This window comes from Ziziphus jujuba, chromosome 12 (genome assembly GCF_031755915.1).
Source record: "Ziziphus jujuba cultivar Dongzao chromosome 12, ASM3175591v1".
NCBI lineage: Eukaryota > Viridiplantae > Streptophyta > Magnoliopsida > Rosales > Rhamnaceae > Ziziphus > Ziziphus jujuba.
Window position 1 is genome coordinate 2976470 of NC_083390.1, and position 17549 is coordinate 2994018.

Consider the following 17549-nt stretch of genomic DNA (forward strand, 5'->3'; position numbering starts at 1 on the left):
AAGTTCTTCACCACAAATCCGATTGCTTGAAACAAGGGGTTGGATTCAATAAGCAAAGGTCATAAATTAAAAGGAAAGGGTAAAATTGGAAACGTTGAACAAAAATATACGGTGGCATAGGAGTGTAGTAGCGTGGCAATATCTATGGTATCCCTTATTAAGCTAGCCTAATATAATATGAATGAAGTACAAGTTTCATATAAAAATATTTTTAACATAAGCTCTCGAACCCATTCTCGATATCATATTATTATTATGAATTATTTTCCACAGTTTTTGATTCACTATACGTTGGTTCTGTTCCTCATTTTCAGACTTTGCACTTGCTTAGACACAATATCTATAGAATCCCATCCCATTAGAGAGGGTGATGTTTTAGTCTCCAGCGAAGAAAATTTTGCACTTGGATTCTTCAACAGATCAAATAATTACCGCTACGTTGGAATTTGGTATCGCAACATTCCAGGGCAAACGGTTGTCTGGGTTGCTAGAATTTCTCAACCTGTAAAAGAATTTCGGTTTTTGAAAGTTAGTTTTATCTACATCCCCTTCTCTGTTTTCTCCGTTTTATTTATTTATTTATTTTGATGAATTATTTATTTATTTTTTAAATTTATTAGTAGTGGGTACAATTTAAACTGTACCCCGTACTATATAGATAAAATCCAAACCAAAAAGCCCTCACTTTCATTCATTTATGGATTCGCAAACATGAATCCAGCTTTTGTCATTTTTTTTTTCCTACACCACCAATGAGATAATTAATATCATCTTAACTAAAAATATTAATAAATAAATAAGATAAACAAAATGAATAATAATAGCAGCCAAAATATGGTGAGATTTTATTACTAATGGGACAAAAATGGAAGTTGGTGATATCTATATGAAATTGCCAACTAACAGATTCCAGAAGATCAGTCTTAAATTGTCATTTTATATAGTATTTGGTAATTGCCGTCTCGTTTGGGAATTATGACTTGGACTTTATGCCTTGCTGACAAACCAGCTGGGTCGCTTTTCCTTTTGTTACATCTATGGCTTCCTCTTAAGCAAGCTTAATATATAATATGAATCAACGACAACTTTACTAATATGCAAATTTTTTCAACAAAAAAGTCTCAAAACTCAACCAGTGATAAAAGATTATGAAGTGTGCAATACCACGTATGATTCACTATACAATACTGTTTCAATTGCTTCTTTTCGGACTTTGTAATTGCTTCGATACAATATCCATAAATAGCCACCCAATTAGAGACACAGACAATAATGTTTTAGTCTCCAGCGGAGGAACCTTTGCACTCGGATTTTTCAGACCAGGCAAATCAAATTACAGCTATGTTGGAATTTGGTACCACAAAATTCCAGAGCAAACTGTTGTGTGGGTTGCTAACAGAAACAATCCTATAAAAGATTCCTCTGGTTTTCTCTCCATCGATACAACAAATGGAAACCTCGTACTCTACCCAAACAGGACTAATCAAACAGCTGAGGTTGTCTGGTCCACAAATGCTTCTTCTTCAGCATGTTCACCTGCAAGTTACTGTGTAGCTCAGCTATTGGATTCAGGCAACCTTGTTTTGCTCCATAACATCACGAAACAGGTTATATGGCAGAGTTTTGACCACCCAACGGACACAATGCTTCCAAACATGAAACTTGGGATAGATCGAAGAACTGGACTGAATCGGTTCCTGACATCCTGGAAGTCTGAAGATGATCCAGGATCAGGAAATTACGCTTATTGGATTGAGCCAAGTGGGTCCCCTCAGCTGTTCTTGTACAAAGGTCAGATTCCATGGTGGAGATCTGGTCACTGGAATGGGATCGGATGGAGTGGTATACCTGCCATGGCTGGTAAATTCATTTTCAATTTGAGTTTTGTGAACGACAACAATGAAATCAGTCAAATGTGGGGTGTGCTCAACTCCGCAGTCCTGTCAAGAATTGTTGTATTTGAGTCTGGAATTGTTGAACGCTTCAATTGGTGGTACGATCAAGGTGAGCAAGAATGGAATGGAGTGTGGTCGGCACCCACAGACCGCTGTGACCAATATGATCATTGTGGTGCATTTGGCCTTTGTGACAGTAGCAATGCTGAACAGTTTGAGTGCACTTGTTTGCCGGGATTCGAACCCGGGTCTCCTACTGAATGGTACATGAGAGATGCAAAACATGGCTGTCTAAGGAAGCCCGGGACGTTGATTTGCAGTGAAGGTGATGGGTTTGTGAATGTAGAAAATGTCAAAGTTCCTGATACTTCTAATGTTAAAGTGATTAGTAGCGGTTTGAGCTTGAAAGCATGTGAAAAGGAGTGCTTGAGGAACTGCAGTTGCGCTGCTTATGCCAGTGCTAATATCAGTGAAGGAGGGAGTGGATGCATACTATGGCATGGGAATTTGACTGATACCAGAAAGTTCACAGCTGCTGGTGGTCAAGATTTATACGTTCGTGTTGATGAGCGTGAGTTAGGTACTCTCTCTTTAATTTGAGCATGTTAACTGTTAAATTTTCCTTCCCCTGTATTCACTTTGAATTCTTAATTAATTGTCTAAGTTTTGTTTTGTTGTGCATTTTTTTTTTTTTTGTTTCAGCCCAGTATGCTAAGAAACAAAAAGGTATGCTTGTTAGTAAGAAGGCTCTTATCATTTTGGTAGTCTCTGGTGTCACAATTTTGTTCAGCATCATTTTCTTTGCATACTGGTTCCCACAGAGGAAAAGAAGAGGTATGTCAAACTTACTCTTACACTTTTGTCTTCTACTAAAATTGCAAACATTTCTGTTTTTTACTTTGTAATTAATGAGACAATTGAACAATAGGTTAAAAGTCCTAAACAATATTTAATTTTCTTAACCTTTTATGTTGGAAGATTATGTGTTTTATTTGCTAAATGGCTTATGGTTTAGCTGGTGGAATTACTATTGTGACATAAGGTAAATTTAAGGTTTCAATTTACAAGTAAAAAGGAAAGCGAGAGACATATGACCTGCCTATATATGTATATTGATTCAATCTTTTGCTTTTCTACTATCACTTGTTCTGAAAAGAAGGATCTGCAGTCTCAGATAATTCTGTTTTTGTGTCAAGGACTTCGTAAACTGTGCCATGATGCTAACGTTACTTCTGAAGAATCCTCCGAGGAGGATAAGCTTGGCCAGAGTAAAAGACATCCGGATTTACCATTTTTCGATCTAAAAACCTTAATTACTGCCACAAACAATTTCTCTGCTGCAAATAAGCTTGGACGAGGTGGATTTGGTTCTGTCTATAAGGTAATTAACTACTCTAAATCATTGAGAAATTTATTCTCTTTGATTAATATTTAGTACTATATTTACAAGTGCGAGGAAAAATGTGTTTGATTAGAACTAGAACAACTTGATTAAATTATGACAGAGGAAGAGAGCTAGGGAGATGGGATTTCAATGACATAATTAGTGATTTCAGGGTCAACTAGTTGATGGACGGGACATAGCTGTGAAAAGATTGTCAAAACATTCAAGACAAGGAATGGAAGAGTTTAAGAATGAAGTCATGGTGATAGCAAAACTACAGCACAGAAATCTTGTAAGGCTTTTGGGTTGTTGCATCCATAAGGAAGAGAAGATGTTAATATATGAATACATGCCAAACAAAAGCTTGGACTACTTCATATTTGGTAAGAATTTTTCAAAACAACTGCCAGTTTACTGAAGTCTCACAGATCAAAATCATGGATATTATCATTCTCATCATGCATGTACATCTTTAACTGAACATTCACTAGACTGAAGTTTTGGTGCTATATGTTTTAGATGAAGCAAGAAGGTCTCATTTGGACTGGACAAAGAGGTTCGAAATTATTATTGGAATTGCTCGTGGGATCTTGTATCTTCACCAAGATTCAAGACTGAAAATCATCCACAGGGATCTAAAAGCTAGCAATGTTCTACTAGATGCTTCAATGAATCCAAAAATTTCAGATTTTGGAATGGCTAGGATGTTTGGAGATGACCAAATTCAAGCAAATACAAACAGAGTAGTTGGTACATTGTAAGTGATCACATTCATTCATTTATGGTTCACTTACTTGAACAAGAGATGAACAAGATTATATGTTTTTATTTTTATATCGTTTGACTGCAGTGGTTACATGTCACCCGAGTATGCAATGCAAGGGCTCTATTCAACAAAATCTGATGTGTTCAGCTTTGGAGTTTTGCTATTAGAGATCATTAGTGGCAAGAAGAACACAGATTATATCAATGGAAGCTCCTTGCCAGATTATGTCAATGGAAGCTCCTGGTCAAACCTCATTGCACATGTAAGTTTTGCATTTCCAAGTGCTCATTTGGTGGCATCTATGTTATTTGTTTTCACTTTTTTCCTTGTAGTTTCTACTCTAGTTGTGTATGATGGACTTTTGCTTCAAATGATAGTTACGCTTCCAAGTATAGAAGTACGATCTTAAAGAAAAAATATGTGTAAAATGAAAACCATTTCAAAAAAATTTATAAAAAAATAGGCTCATTTTAGCATACACTTTGTCATTACAAATTACTGTTATAATAGTCATTTTATCATTAAATAATGCATGCTTATTCTTAAGCAAACAAGCTTACTCTTGATTGCTTACTTTGACAATCACACTAAAAATGAAAAGTCATCTTTCTGAGTGATATAGATATGGGAATTATGGAAGGAAGGAAAAGTGTTGGATATAGTTGATCCAAAGCTGTGCCTGCCATTTTCTGCCAAGGAGGTTTCAAAATGCATCCACATCGGGCTCCTGTGTGTGCAGGAAGGTGCAAAAGATAGACCGACCATGTCTGCTGTTATTTTCATGTTGGCTAATGAAACCTCTATTCCTCCACCCAGCACACCTGCATTTATTTTCCAAAAGGATGCCTCTCATAATCCTGATCCTTCAATGTCTAGCTCAGCAGAAGCTGTTTCTTGTAATAGCGTTACCATAACTACACTAGAAGCTCGTTGAGCTCAATATGTAAGGTTTGACCTTGTTGTTGTTCTAGCATCTAGGACATATAGCATAGTGGGAATGATATTTTTCATAATTTCTTGTGAACAAAATTCGGTGTATTAGTTCAAAATATTTTCTTGCTAGTTCCAGTGTGACAATTGATAACTAAACCAATGTGGTTAGATTTTTCAAGCTCAAATGTCAGGACCCGTCCAGAATTCCTTCCCCGGAACCCTAGACAAGCCCTGATCCCAGGGAAATACCACCGAACCTTCCAACGGAAAATCCGGCAGCACCTCCCCTAAGGGTAGAACTAACCAAAAATTTCCTGCACTGAAAACACACTTCTATAATTGTCCCCTTATTCCTCCCACAGTACTACAAGTTGATTCCACAAATTTCAGCACTTCAAAATAAATACAGTAATCCAGTGCATAATAAATACAACAAGAGTGAAAGAAATAGTACAACTGCAATAAAAGAAGAACAGGATACTTCACGAAGTAAAACAGCGATGAAGATCAAGTCCGCTCCGAATGAACACCGACAACCTGGTACCTAGAGGAACGGAATTTAAGAGTGTGAGATGCTAATCATCTCAGTGAGCGACCCTATCTGCTATACAATATAATACCACGGTAATAGGTATATAAATAATAATTATTTGGAAATAATATTTTCTCTCAAAACCCTTACAATTCTCTCAGTTGGAAAGGTTCCCCTTTTAAAACCTTTTCACAAAACCCTTTATTCATATTCCTCGAAAACCAAGACATCAAATAAATATCCGAACAGTAATAGTAATTTTAATTCCAATATAGTTTTAAAACATTTTATTCTTAAAACACAGTTCCGAAATCAGTTGATGCACCCACTATATACCAGTGGCGCCAACAGTACCCAGCGTCCCAAGGTACCGCCAGACAGGAGGTTATAGAAAGAAACCGGCATACGGTCGCGTGGCGTCCCACTGCGCCGCTGCTAACCTGGTGTCCCGGCCAATGGGGGGTGGCCACCCTCTCCGATGGCATCCACAGGACACCCTCATAATATCACCTGCGCGCTACTCACACCCACCTGCGCGCTAATCATATCCGTGTGCACAATATCCATATCACATATACCATATCACATAATCAGAACACCAGTACGTGCACGGTGCATCTAAAAATCATAAAATCCATAAATTTAAATCATAAAACAAATTTCACATTTTTCATAAGCATAGCGGGCATAATCCATCCGCTTGAACCGGGAAATTCTCCACAATTTCTTTATAATCAATGCCATAAATTCCATGATTTTCAAATCCACCAACTTCCAAATCCATCAATTTAAATATCCACATTTTTCCAAGCATAAATAATTCTCGAAATATCATAGTCAAATCTCATAATATTCCATGGGCATATTTTATAAAAATTGAAATCAGCAACATAACCAAATATTTTCTTTGAAATATTTGAAAATCAAATCGTGCCCAATTTACCATTAAAACCACACCAATTTCAAAATCCTCAAAACCATAAAATAATTCCACACGGCATAAATTTGTAGAATTCGCATTTTCTTAAATCCAATAAATTCATAAATAATTCTACAATAAATCCAATAAATATTTGGCACATAGAAATTAAATTCCAAATATTTAATTCACACATAATATATTCATCAATTAAATTCCCCAAAATTAATTTGAAGGTGGGTCACTCACCTGGAGCACGCAATTAACCCATGATCCACTACGGGATCAATTCTACGACTCACCGGTGCTCCTAGAACAAAATTCACAGACAGTCAAATAAATTAATATTTTATTCGGGTAAATAATACCCGGTACCCGGGGGATCAAAACACAAACGATATCTAGAATTTACGAGTTATATACCGAATCGAAGCTCAAGTGATGCTGATCACAGATTGGGTCTTACTTCCCGGTGATCGGACCCGACGGGGTCGGAATCTCGCCGGAAAGCTTTTCGAGTTTCGGCTCTGCAATTCTCCCAAACCGTTGCGAATTGGCAGAAACGGAAGCCGGATTCGGATTCAGGAGGTCGAACACAACGGACTGGAGCCGGCCGGAAATTTCGGGTACTCGCCGGAACAGTATTTTCCGGCAGGCCGCCGCGGTCACCGGCAACCGTCGCCGGCGGCGCGTGCGTGCGGTGGCCGTTGGCTGTGAAATTTTGCATACTTGTAGATCGTGAGGAGAGCAATCCAACGGGACCGATGGTGAGCAAAACGGAGGTCGGACGGCGGAGAAATCACCGTTTGAAGATTTCCGACCCCTCGCCGGAAAACGCTCCGATCCTGGCGCGTCGGTGGTCCGATGGCCATGATTTTTGGTGGGTAGGCCGGACTTGAGGAGAGGATGATGGGTGTACGGCGCGTGTACTGTATATCAGCCGGAATAGTGCCGATTCGCGGTGGCCGGCGGTGGAGGGGGAAAAATCGCCGCCAAACTTCGGAGGTCCGATCCGGGCGCGTCCGGCGGCCATTCGCCGTGAAATTTGGAGGTTTTGCCGGAAATGAGGTGTGCAATCTGGCTGGCCGGCGCGTGTACAGTAACTAGGCCGGAAAACATGAAAATGACCGGCGGCCGGTGACTCTCTCTCTCTCTCTCCTCTCTCTCTTTCTCTCTCTTCTCTCTCTTTCTCTCTCTTCCCCGAGTGTTTTAACAAATAAACCCCTGCATGACACTGTTCATGCCACGTGGACCACTCAGAAGCTGACACGTGGCATTTCACTGTTCATGCACCCAAAAAAACATTAAAATAATACGGTATCCGGTAAACTTCAAACGTCCATAACTTTTTAACCGGATGTCCGTTTTGAGCGTGCCGCTAGTCTGTGAACTCGTATCGACGAGCACTTCACAACCATGCATGAGTCAAAGCTCAATTCCCCATAAACAAAAAATCAACTCCAGCACCCCTTGCACAGTTTGGACCGCAACTTGTTTCGTCCATAACTTTCAAACCGTAGCTCCGTTTTCGACGTGCTACCAGTCTACGAACTCATGGCATCGTGCACTTCGCCACGGTACCCTAGTCAACTCAAAATTCTCACCGAGTCAAAAAGTCAACTTTTGACCCCTTCGGTCAGCGGTCAACAGTCAACCTCGGTCAACGTGCACGGATTCCGGTGCGATTTGGGACGGGGTGTTACATCAAATATTGGCTGATCTGATTGATTTGGTTAGGAGCAGAAAAACTTATGGTTATCTGCTCGAAAATGTGAAATGATTTGATCATATATATTAACATTTTTTTTCTTGTAAATTGCTCATGAAGTCAGTTTTTGGAACACGAACTACCGAAAACTACTGGAAAATTTTCTTAGTGAACCAGAGCTAAAACAGGGGAAGTGCCTTTGAATGGCACTCATTACTGCAACAATGTTGTATTTTATCAAATATTTCCATACATAAATGTTCACGGTGATCACTACATTGAAAATATTTGGTGCTTTTTAGCTGTATGCAGTGATACAATGTCTACATGTGCCGACAAATTCACAGAAAATATATGTTTTCTTTTCTGGTTTACCATCAATGCCAAGAAGATAATGCCAGAATTTACATAGAATAAGAGATCAAATGGAGTAAAATGATGAAGGTTCGAGTTGGTTTTTGGTTATTGTGGGCATGGTTTTTATTATAGCTAATTTTTGTAGCTGTAATAATTACATCGGTAATTGGAGGAAACATCATATGCTTCATCATCATCAACATCCCTGTTCTCAAAGAGAAAGCAGGTGGGAGATGGCGGTGTCCCTTGGAGGATGCTTATTGTGATGGTTCAATATGCAACCCTTTAATCCCGGATTATGATGAACATTGTATCTGTTTTCCACTTGGGATTGTTTTTGGCTTATGCGGTAAGCCATAAGCTGTGATGAATGTGATGTTGTACTCCACCCAGGGTTCAAAACTCCATATATTGTGTGTATGTGTGCTTTGTATTTGCCATATAAGTTGTTATCTGTGTATTTCTTTGCTCTAGCAGGTGGGGTGATCTATGTTTATATGAGCGTGGAATAAAATGATCCACATGTTATTTTGTATGGCAATTATATAAAATCATCTCTTTAACTGGATTTCAAGTAATTAATTATAACAATTTCTCTTTCTAAACTAAACTCCACATTCTCTAAGGCCTTTTACTTCTTCTATAAGGTATGAAGAAATTGTTATATCATGTTACACGTATATACTTGCTTTAACCATCAGAATCTCAAAGACCTACCTTAGACAGCAAGTCATGGTGGAACCATTCCAGAGTCATTTACAACAATTCGGGACAAGAATCTAAGACACCCCACGCAATACTGATCTCATTGTTGTCATTCACAAAACCCACATTGACGCGGAATTTAACCGATAAGGCTAGTATACCACTCCATATAATGCCATTCCAGTGACCAGCTCTCCACGATGGAATCTGACCTTTGTACAAGATCAGCTGAGGGGACCCACTTGGGTCCATCCTATAAGAGTAATTTCCTGTTCCTGGATCATCTTCTGACTTCCAAGATGTAAGGAACCTATTCAGGCCAGTTCATCGATCTATTCCAAGTTTCATGCTTGGAAGGATTGTGTTTGCTGGGTGGTCAAAACTCTACCATATAACCTGTTTTCTGATATTATGGAGCAAAACAAGGTTGCCCGAGTCCAATAGCTGAGCTACACAGTCACTTGCTGATGAACATGCTGAAGAAGCGCTTGTGGACCAGACAACCTCGACAGTTTGATTAATATTTATCCTGTTTGTTTTGTAGAGTACAAGGTTTCCATTTGTAGTATCAATGGTGAGAAAACCAGAGGAATCATTTATAGGATTGTCTCTGTTAGCAGCCCAGATAACTGTTTGCCCTGGAATTTTGCGATACCAAATTCCAACATAGCGGTAATTATTTGATCTGTTGAAGAATCCAAGTGCGAAAGTTTCTCCACTGGAGACTAAAACATCTCCCTTTCTAATGGGATGGGATTTTATAGATATTGTGTCTAGGCAAGTGCAAAGTCTAAAAATGAGGAACAGAACCAACGTATAGTGAATCATAAACTGTGGAAAATAATTCATAATAATAATATGATACAGAAAATGGGTTCTAGAGCTTTTGTCAAAAATATTTGTATATGAAACTTGCACTTCATTCATATCATATTAGGCTTGCTTCATAAGGGATGCCATAGATATTGCCACGCAGATAAACTCCTATGCCACCGTATTTTGTCCTACTTTTCCAATTTTACCCCTTCCTCTTAATTAATGACTTCTGGTCATTGAATCCCACCCCTGTTTAAATCAATCGCATTTTTAGTGAGCAACTTCATTGGATAAGCCTCCCCGGAATAAAAATATGGTCAGTTCAGTCAAATTTCACCAACGGATACGTTGATCTGTGGCCCAAGCAAGACAATGATGCCTCTTTTTATTGGAGGATGAAGTTGTGGGTATTATTTATTTATTTATTTATTTTTGTACGATGAAAGCTATGGGTACTTTCTGTATTGGAAATTTGGACTTTTTATCTGGCTTGGCTGAAGATCACTAAAGTCATCAAACACTTATGTCATGACAAACCAAGACCAAATGAAGACAATATTTGATGTCTCAAAGATTCTTCTCATCCCAATATAAAATTCTATAGGGTAAAATTGGTAGGATCTGACAAAATACCGTTGAAAAGGAGTTTATTGGCGTGGCCAAAAAGCCAGAATGTGCTGAAGGGCCTAAAGTTGGTATATGCAGACAAATGAGTCAAGTAATTCCCCAGTTCAACGGGGCATTGTGCATTAGAAAATGATATTTTGTCACCACTGGCAATCTTTACCAGCAGGATCTATATTTATGTATGAGTTATTAACTAGTTATGTTAAGAGTTCATTTTTTTTTTTTATAAGAATTTAGTTTTTTTTAAAACTTAAAATTCATTTAAATGTAATTAATTATTGATTAATATTAAACAAGGATCTCATGGGTAATATTCATCAATAGTGAAAAATAACAATGCTTTTGTGCATTTGACATTTAACTGGGTCGTGAATAATTTATAATCTTTTCATTGATGATTTCAAACCATTTAGCAATTTCACCGTTTGTGACCCCTTTTGACGATCTCAAACCATTTACTATTTGCGACCCCCTTAAATGAAGTTCCGATCATGGCTCTATCTTATAATTTCTGCCATATTTAATCAAAATTTCCATTTTTCCAATACATTGATAGGAAATCTTTTTTTTTTTTTTTTTAAAGTAAAATTTTTCTAAGTTTTATCGAAATTGTCAATAACTTTTTGTTTATAATTTTACATATCCATGTCAATTCCTGCATTTTTAGATCCAAATTTTCATAATATTTATTAAAATTTCCTAAATTTCTACCATTGATTTTGGAAATATCTACTAAATTTAATTTTTTTTAAAAAATTATCAACAAATTTTAGAAATGTTATTACAGTTTAGTTTACTTTAAAAGATAAAATATTGTAGTTTAACATAAATTAATTATTAAAAGATATAGATTACATGTATGTTATTATTTTTAAATTTCAATAACATGTTGATATTATTAATATTTTTTGTAAATAACCAAATTTAATTCAGGGGTAAAAAACTGAAGTTGAATATCATTGCATATCACATATCAATTGAAAATAAGTAAACTATATAATAGGAAATAATTGCTAGATTCATATGGCTGGTATGCTAATAATTGAGTGCTAAATTATCAACAAGATACGTGTTAAAAAAAAAAAAAAACTTTCAGAAAGATATATTTTTATTGTTATTTTTCATATTACACATCTAAAATTAAGAATGAGAAAAAAAAGTAATAGTTTTCAACCACTCACTCTATTTAATATTGAAATGATATTTACAAATCATAATATAATTGTAATAGTTGTATCATATATTTTTAATTAACAAATAATTTTACAAGATATGTTTTTTTTTTTTTGGCATATATTTTACCAATAACATTAAAATTATAACTTTTAGCTATTACTACAAGTCTATTTATTTAAAAAAATATAATGTACATCCAATATTTTTTTTCAAACTTTATGGTCAAAATGATAATTAATTGATTAAATAAAATAATTTTAAAGTTTCAATAAATTTCTTTCTTTATTTTTTTCTATAAGTTTCCATCACTTTGATAAGTGAGATTTTTACTTATTTATTTGATCCTTAATAATTGATTAATAGCTTAAAAACTCAAATATTCTTTTATGTTTAATGCTTTTATTGAAATTTTTGAATTTGAGCTTGAGATTGGACTTGATTGTATGTTATTGAGTAAAAGACCAAGTTTGGAGCAATTTCGGCAAATACAGGATGAAGACCCAGATCCATGCTAACATACAATAACTCCACACCAATGTAACATGGGTTCATGCCGTGTTCATTGGCAGAATTGAAGGTCCACACTAAAATAGAGTAAACCCTTTACTCCATGCTAAAATGAAGTAAACCCAATGTTCATGCCATTTTTCCCATGCCAAAGCAAGTTCCATGCTATTTTCTCCTTGGTTCACTCTAAAATGGAGTAAACCCAAGGTCCACACCATGCTCCATGCTGAAATGGAATAAATTCAAGGCCCACACCATGCTCCACGCCATCCTTTAACCCTTCATGTCAAGAAGTTTCCATTTAGTCAAGATGGTGTATTCTCACATATGCTTCATGCCAAAAGTGGCGTGTACATGCCCTTCACACTGAAGGTTCACACCATGCTTCTTTCCCTTAGTTTAGCTTTAGCTCACAGAGAAGGTGGTGTCTCCCTACGTCATATTAGCATAACCAAGCTGTTCCTTGCTAAATAACTTCAATTCAAGTAGCAGTAGTGGCGTTAAAAGAATGTAATATAAAAGAATATAAAGAGCTTCCATAAGTCTATTTATTTAAAAGAATATAATATACATGCATTTGTTTTCAACCTTTATAGTCAAAATGATAATTAATTGATTAAATAAAATAATTTTAAAGTTTCAATAAATTTTCTTTTTTTTTTTTTCTATAAGTTTCCATCACTTTGATAAATAAGATTTTTACTCACTTATTTGACCCTTAAAGATTGATCAATAGCTTATAAACTCAACCATTATATTATGTTTAATGCTTTTTATTGAAATTTTAGAAGTTAAGCTTGAGATTGGAGTTGATTGTATGTTATTGAGGAAAAGACCAAGTTTGAAGCAATTTTGACAAATACAGGACCAAGATCAAAGTCCACGCCAACATATAGTAGCTCCACACCAATGTAGCATGGGTTCACAGGCTGCATTAAAGGTCCACACTAAAATGAAGTAATGAAGTAAACCCAAAGTCCACGCCCTGCTCTAAGCCATTTTTCCCATGTTAAAGCAAGCTCTATGCCATTTTTCCCATGCCAAAGTAAGTTTCATGCACTTTTCTCCTTGATCCCCCACTAAAATGGAGTAAACCCAAGGTCCACGCCATGCTCCATGCTAAAATGGTGTCAACCCAAGGTTCACACCATGCTCCATGCCATCCTTTAGCCCTTCATGTCAAGGAGTTTCCATGTAGTCAAGATAGCATTCTCACATATGCTTCACGCCAAAAGTGGTATACATGCCCTTCAAGCTGAAGGTTCACACCATGCTTCTTTCCTTTAGTTCAGCTTTAGCTCACAGAGAAAGTGGTGTTTTTTTACATCATATTAGCATAACCAAGCTGTTCCATGCTAAAGAGCTTCAATTAAAGTAGTAGTAGTGGCATTACTCCATGCCAAAACGGCATGTTCTCTCTTAAGCTCTATGCCATGCTGATATCTCTTTTTCACACTTCATCGTTATCCTTTCTCTCACATGAGCATAAAAAAATGATGATGAGATGTCAAATGGGGAGTGCTTTTAATCAAAATGGAGGCTTGATCTTCCATTTTATAGGATTTAAGAAAGGAGAAGGCATGGAGGAGGAGGAGAAAAAAGGAGGCACAAACATCAAGGAGGATTTTAGATAGAGAAGAAGAAGAACTAGAGACAAAAAGCTTGGATTGAATGAGATTGAAACCTTTCAAGACATTAAAGCATCAAATTCTTTCATCTAATTAGTTTTTTCTTTTCCATCTGTTATTCTCTAAGTTGTATTGGGTTTATTGAAGTATTTATTGAAGATATATCTTTCTTTATGGATTTTTCTTTGATTTTGGTTATGATTATTACTATAAACATGTGCAGCTAATTTATATATAGGATTTTGATAGAACCTATACTTTGATAATATTTAATTAATGGGGTTGATTTTTATTTGCTTTTATCTAATATTCTTATGTGAATTTTGTATTTATTGTTTAATATATTCTTGTATTTGGGAATTTGCTTGGGTGTTAGATAAATTTACTATTTTATAGTTGAAAAAGTTTAATTTGATGAGTTGGTTACCAAATTTATACAACCTAGATCTTAATTAATGTTGGAAAGTTTGATTGGAAATTAAGTAGCCATAAAAGAGAGGGCTTAAGGCATGAGGACTCAGGAATTTTAGGAAATAATTTCTAACTTTAATTAGGGACTCATAGATTTTAATTTCAATTTGGAAAAAAAGATTAGATTAAATTGGAAACTCTCTAGGCTAGAAATTGGATAAAATTTGGTTTTTTTTTTTTTTAAATCTAATTAATCAAACATAAAAGGAGTAGATAGTAAATCAAAATCCTAGATTTCTAAGTTCATTTTAATTGCATTATAAGTTTTTGAATAGTGTATTTGTGACTTGAATTTCTTTTGTCTTGTCATTTACTTTGGTTTAGTTTACAATTCCATTGTTTAATTTCTTGTCTTGTTTTTATTTTCATTGTCTCATTTTAATTGTGTGCCTAGATAAAAACAACTAGTCAAAATTTTGATAATTAGTTAAATATTAAAACCAATCCTTGTAATAACGATATTCTTTCTTCACTTTATTATTTGATATGATCCTTATGCTTGCAAAATTTGATCATCACACTTTTAAAACTTTTCTGTCGATATTTAATAATTTACAATATTTTCATAAATATTTTTATATTTTGAACTCTTGACATTTTTGTCAATATCGATATTTTAAATCATACAATGGACACATCATAACCAAAATCTGTCTATATAAATTTTTTTGGCATTGTAGAATAATTTAACTATTTGAAGTTTTCTCATACATTAACATCTTTTCAGATTATTTTTAAAATGCAAATTCAAAAGTATATTTATAAATTATAGGATTCTAGTGAAAATTAAAATTCTAAAAGAGTAAAATAAAATAAGGGTTGAGAAAAAAGTATATGATGATTTTCCACCAGAATGGTTCTAACTTTGATAATTCTTAAAGATTCAAATTATTCAAAGCTATTGACTAATTGATTGGGAAAAAAAAAAAAAAAGAGTAAACAGAAGGGGAAGTGGATAAGATCAACATTAATAAACCAAATTTCTTGTATTCGAGTGAATGTTGTTTGAAGGTTAAAGGTTGACTAATTCTAATATCTATAATTTACAATATATTTTTTCAAAATTTCTATTTTTCCAATAGTCGATAGGAATTCTACGTTTCAAAAAGAAATTGGTAAAATTTTCATAATTTTTGTTAAAATTTTTAATATTTTTCTGAAACATTCTGTCCTTATATATCAATATAAAGTATTCACATTTTGGTTAAAATTTCTATAATATCATCAAAATTTCAAAATTTTCTATATGGATATATGTATTAAATTTAAATCTTTTAATCTTGTTTTATCAAAAAAATTGTAAATGCTATTTATTTTTAGTTAAGGTTAAAAGATAAAGTATAGTATTTAAATATAAATTAATTATTAAAAGATACAGAATAAATTTATTTTATTATTTTTAAATTTCAATGACAAGATGATATCTTAAATATTTTTGTAAATAGTATAGTATTTAAATATAAATTAATTATTAAAAGATACAGAATAAATTTATTTTATTATTTTTAAATTTCAATGACATGATGATATCTTAAATATTTTTGCAAATAGACACAATGGATTCATGGGTAAAAAACTGAAATTGAATATGACTGCATATCACATATCAATTGAAAATAAATAAACTATATGATGGAAAATATTTTTACCCGTGATTGCATCTATGCCACTCTATCTAATCCCATTCCAGCGATGGCAGATGAGGGGACCCAATTGGGTCAATCCTGTAAGAGTAATTTCCTATCCTTGGATCATCTTCAGACTTCCAAGGTTTCAGGAACCCATTCAATCCAGTTCTTCGATCTATCCCAAGTTTCATGTTTGGAAGCCTTGTGTTTTTGGGTAGTCAAAACTCTGCCATATAACCGGTTCATTGATGTTATGTAGCAAAACAAATGGTGACTGCTTTTTAATTTGTTGCCTTGTAATTGGCCCTTTTTGGCTTTCTTTTATACAAACGGGATTTTGCAAAATCCGAAAATAAGGAACCTGAAGCAACTTATACTAGTAAATAATGCCATGTGCAAAATAATTATTGAAATGGGTTCGAAAGCCTTGGTTGAAAATATTTTTTTGCATATGAAAAAAGTTGGTCGTTGATTCATATATTTATATTAGGCTTTACCCAATAAGGGAACCCATGGAGATGTACCAAAAGGTCAACCGACCCAGCTGATTGGTCATCATTTGCAGACAAATTACAATTTCAAACCGTTAGTGATGTCGATGAGTAGTCGTACGGTATAGAATGTTCAAAGCTGTTGACTAATAAATTAAAATATATAATTATATAAAAATAAAAATAAAAACCAAAAACAGAGCAAAAAACAGAGTGCATGCTAATGCATGTAGGACTCATTTAATATGCATGATTGTATTAGAATATATTATATTAACCTGTATTATATTAGTTTATATTATATTAGCTTATAACTTATACGATCTTATTGTATTATAAATTTTTATAAAAAAATATTTTTGTTAAAATAAAATGATTTTATTGTTCATATAGAAATAATTACATTACTCAAAATAGACATTATTAATTTTTATTATTATTTATGTAAATTTTTATTAATTTAAAATAGATAAATTTATTTTTTATTATTACTAATATAATTTTAAATGACACGGCCAAGACTTTTCCAAAAGGTAGCAGTGGGAAATTTTTGGCAATGGGCAAAAGTTTGACAGAGTAATGCCCCGTGGAAGTAAAAGGCCTACAGGTAGTGAACTAAACCACTATTTCGGTGCAAACCGCGAGAGAGGTACCAAATCAAGGCAAACTTTGAATACTAAATATGATCTCAAAATAACAAAAGTTAAGGTCGACTAGTGAGACAATGGGGGATAAACTTCATCGTTACTCCTCGATAGGGTTTTTTTCACCCTTCCTTCATGGTACTACTTCATTATCGATCACCTAGAAGTATTTAAACTTACAAGGTGATCCTTGCCGAATCACATGGGATTTCATGTGTTTATAATGTATTTAATAGAGTTATGATTATTATTAATGATAATAATATACTATCAAATGTTATATATATATATATATATATTTATTAAAAGAATTAAGAAAATGTTTTAGCATTAAAAATCACAAAATAATAATATTGAATTTT

At 34.3% G+C, this 17549-nt stretch overlaps 1 protein-coding gene across 1 annotated transcript; it reads left to right on the forward strand.

Moving 5' to 3' along the window:
- The first annotated feature begins 1126 nt into the window (after window positions 1-1126).
- On the forward strand, window positions 1127-5105 carry LOC107428213 (G-type lectin S-receptor-like serine/threonine-protein kinase RKS1). Its single transcript, XM_016038707.4, has 7 exons — window positions 1127-2475; window positions 2598-2729; window positions 3092-3276; window positions 3452-3662; window positions 3799-4036; window positions 4130-4307; window positions 4668-5105. The coding sequence occupies exons 1-7, from the start codon at window positions 1149-1151 to the stop codon at window positions 4977-4979; spliced, it is 2583 nt and encodes an 860-aa protein (XP_015894193.3). The 5' UTR covers window positions 1127-1148; the 3' UTR covers window positions 4980-5105.
- Window positions 5106-17549: the final 12444 nt, after the last annotated feature.

What these genes read in the sequence shown, in the direction of transcription:
- LOC107428213 (XM_016038707.4), top strand. Translation starts at nt 1,149, where the DNA reads ATGAAGTGTGCAATACCACGTATGATTCACTATACAATACTGTTTCAA. An exon ending in CCCACAGAGGAAAAGAAGAG is followed by an intron (nt 2,730 to 3,091) that starts GTATGTCAAACT and finishes TTTTGTGTCAAG; the next exon opens with GACTTCGTAAACTGTGCCAT. An exon ending in GATTTGGTTCTGTCTATAAG is followed by an intron (nt 3,277 to 3,451) that starts GTAATTAACTAC and finishes TAGTGATTTCAG; the next exon opens with GGTCAACTAGTTGATGGACG.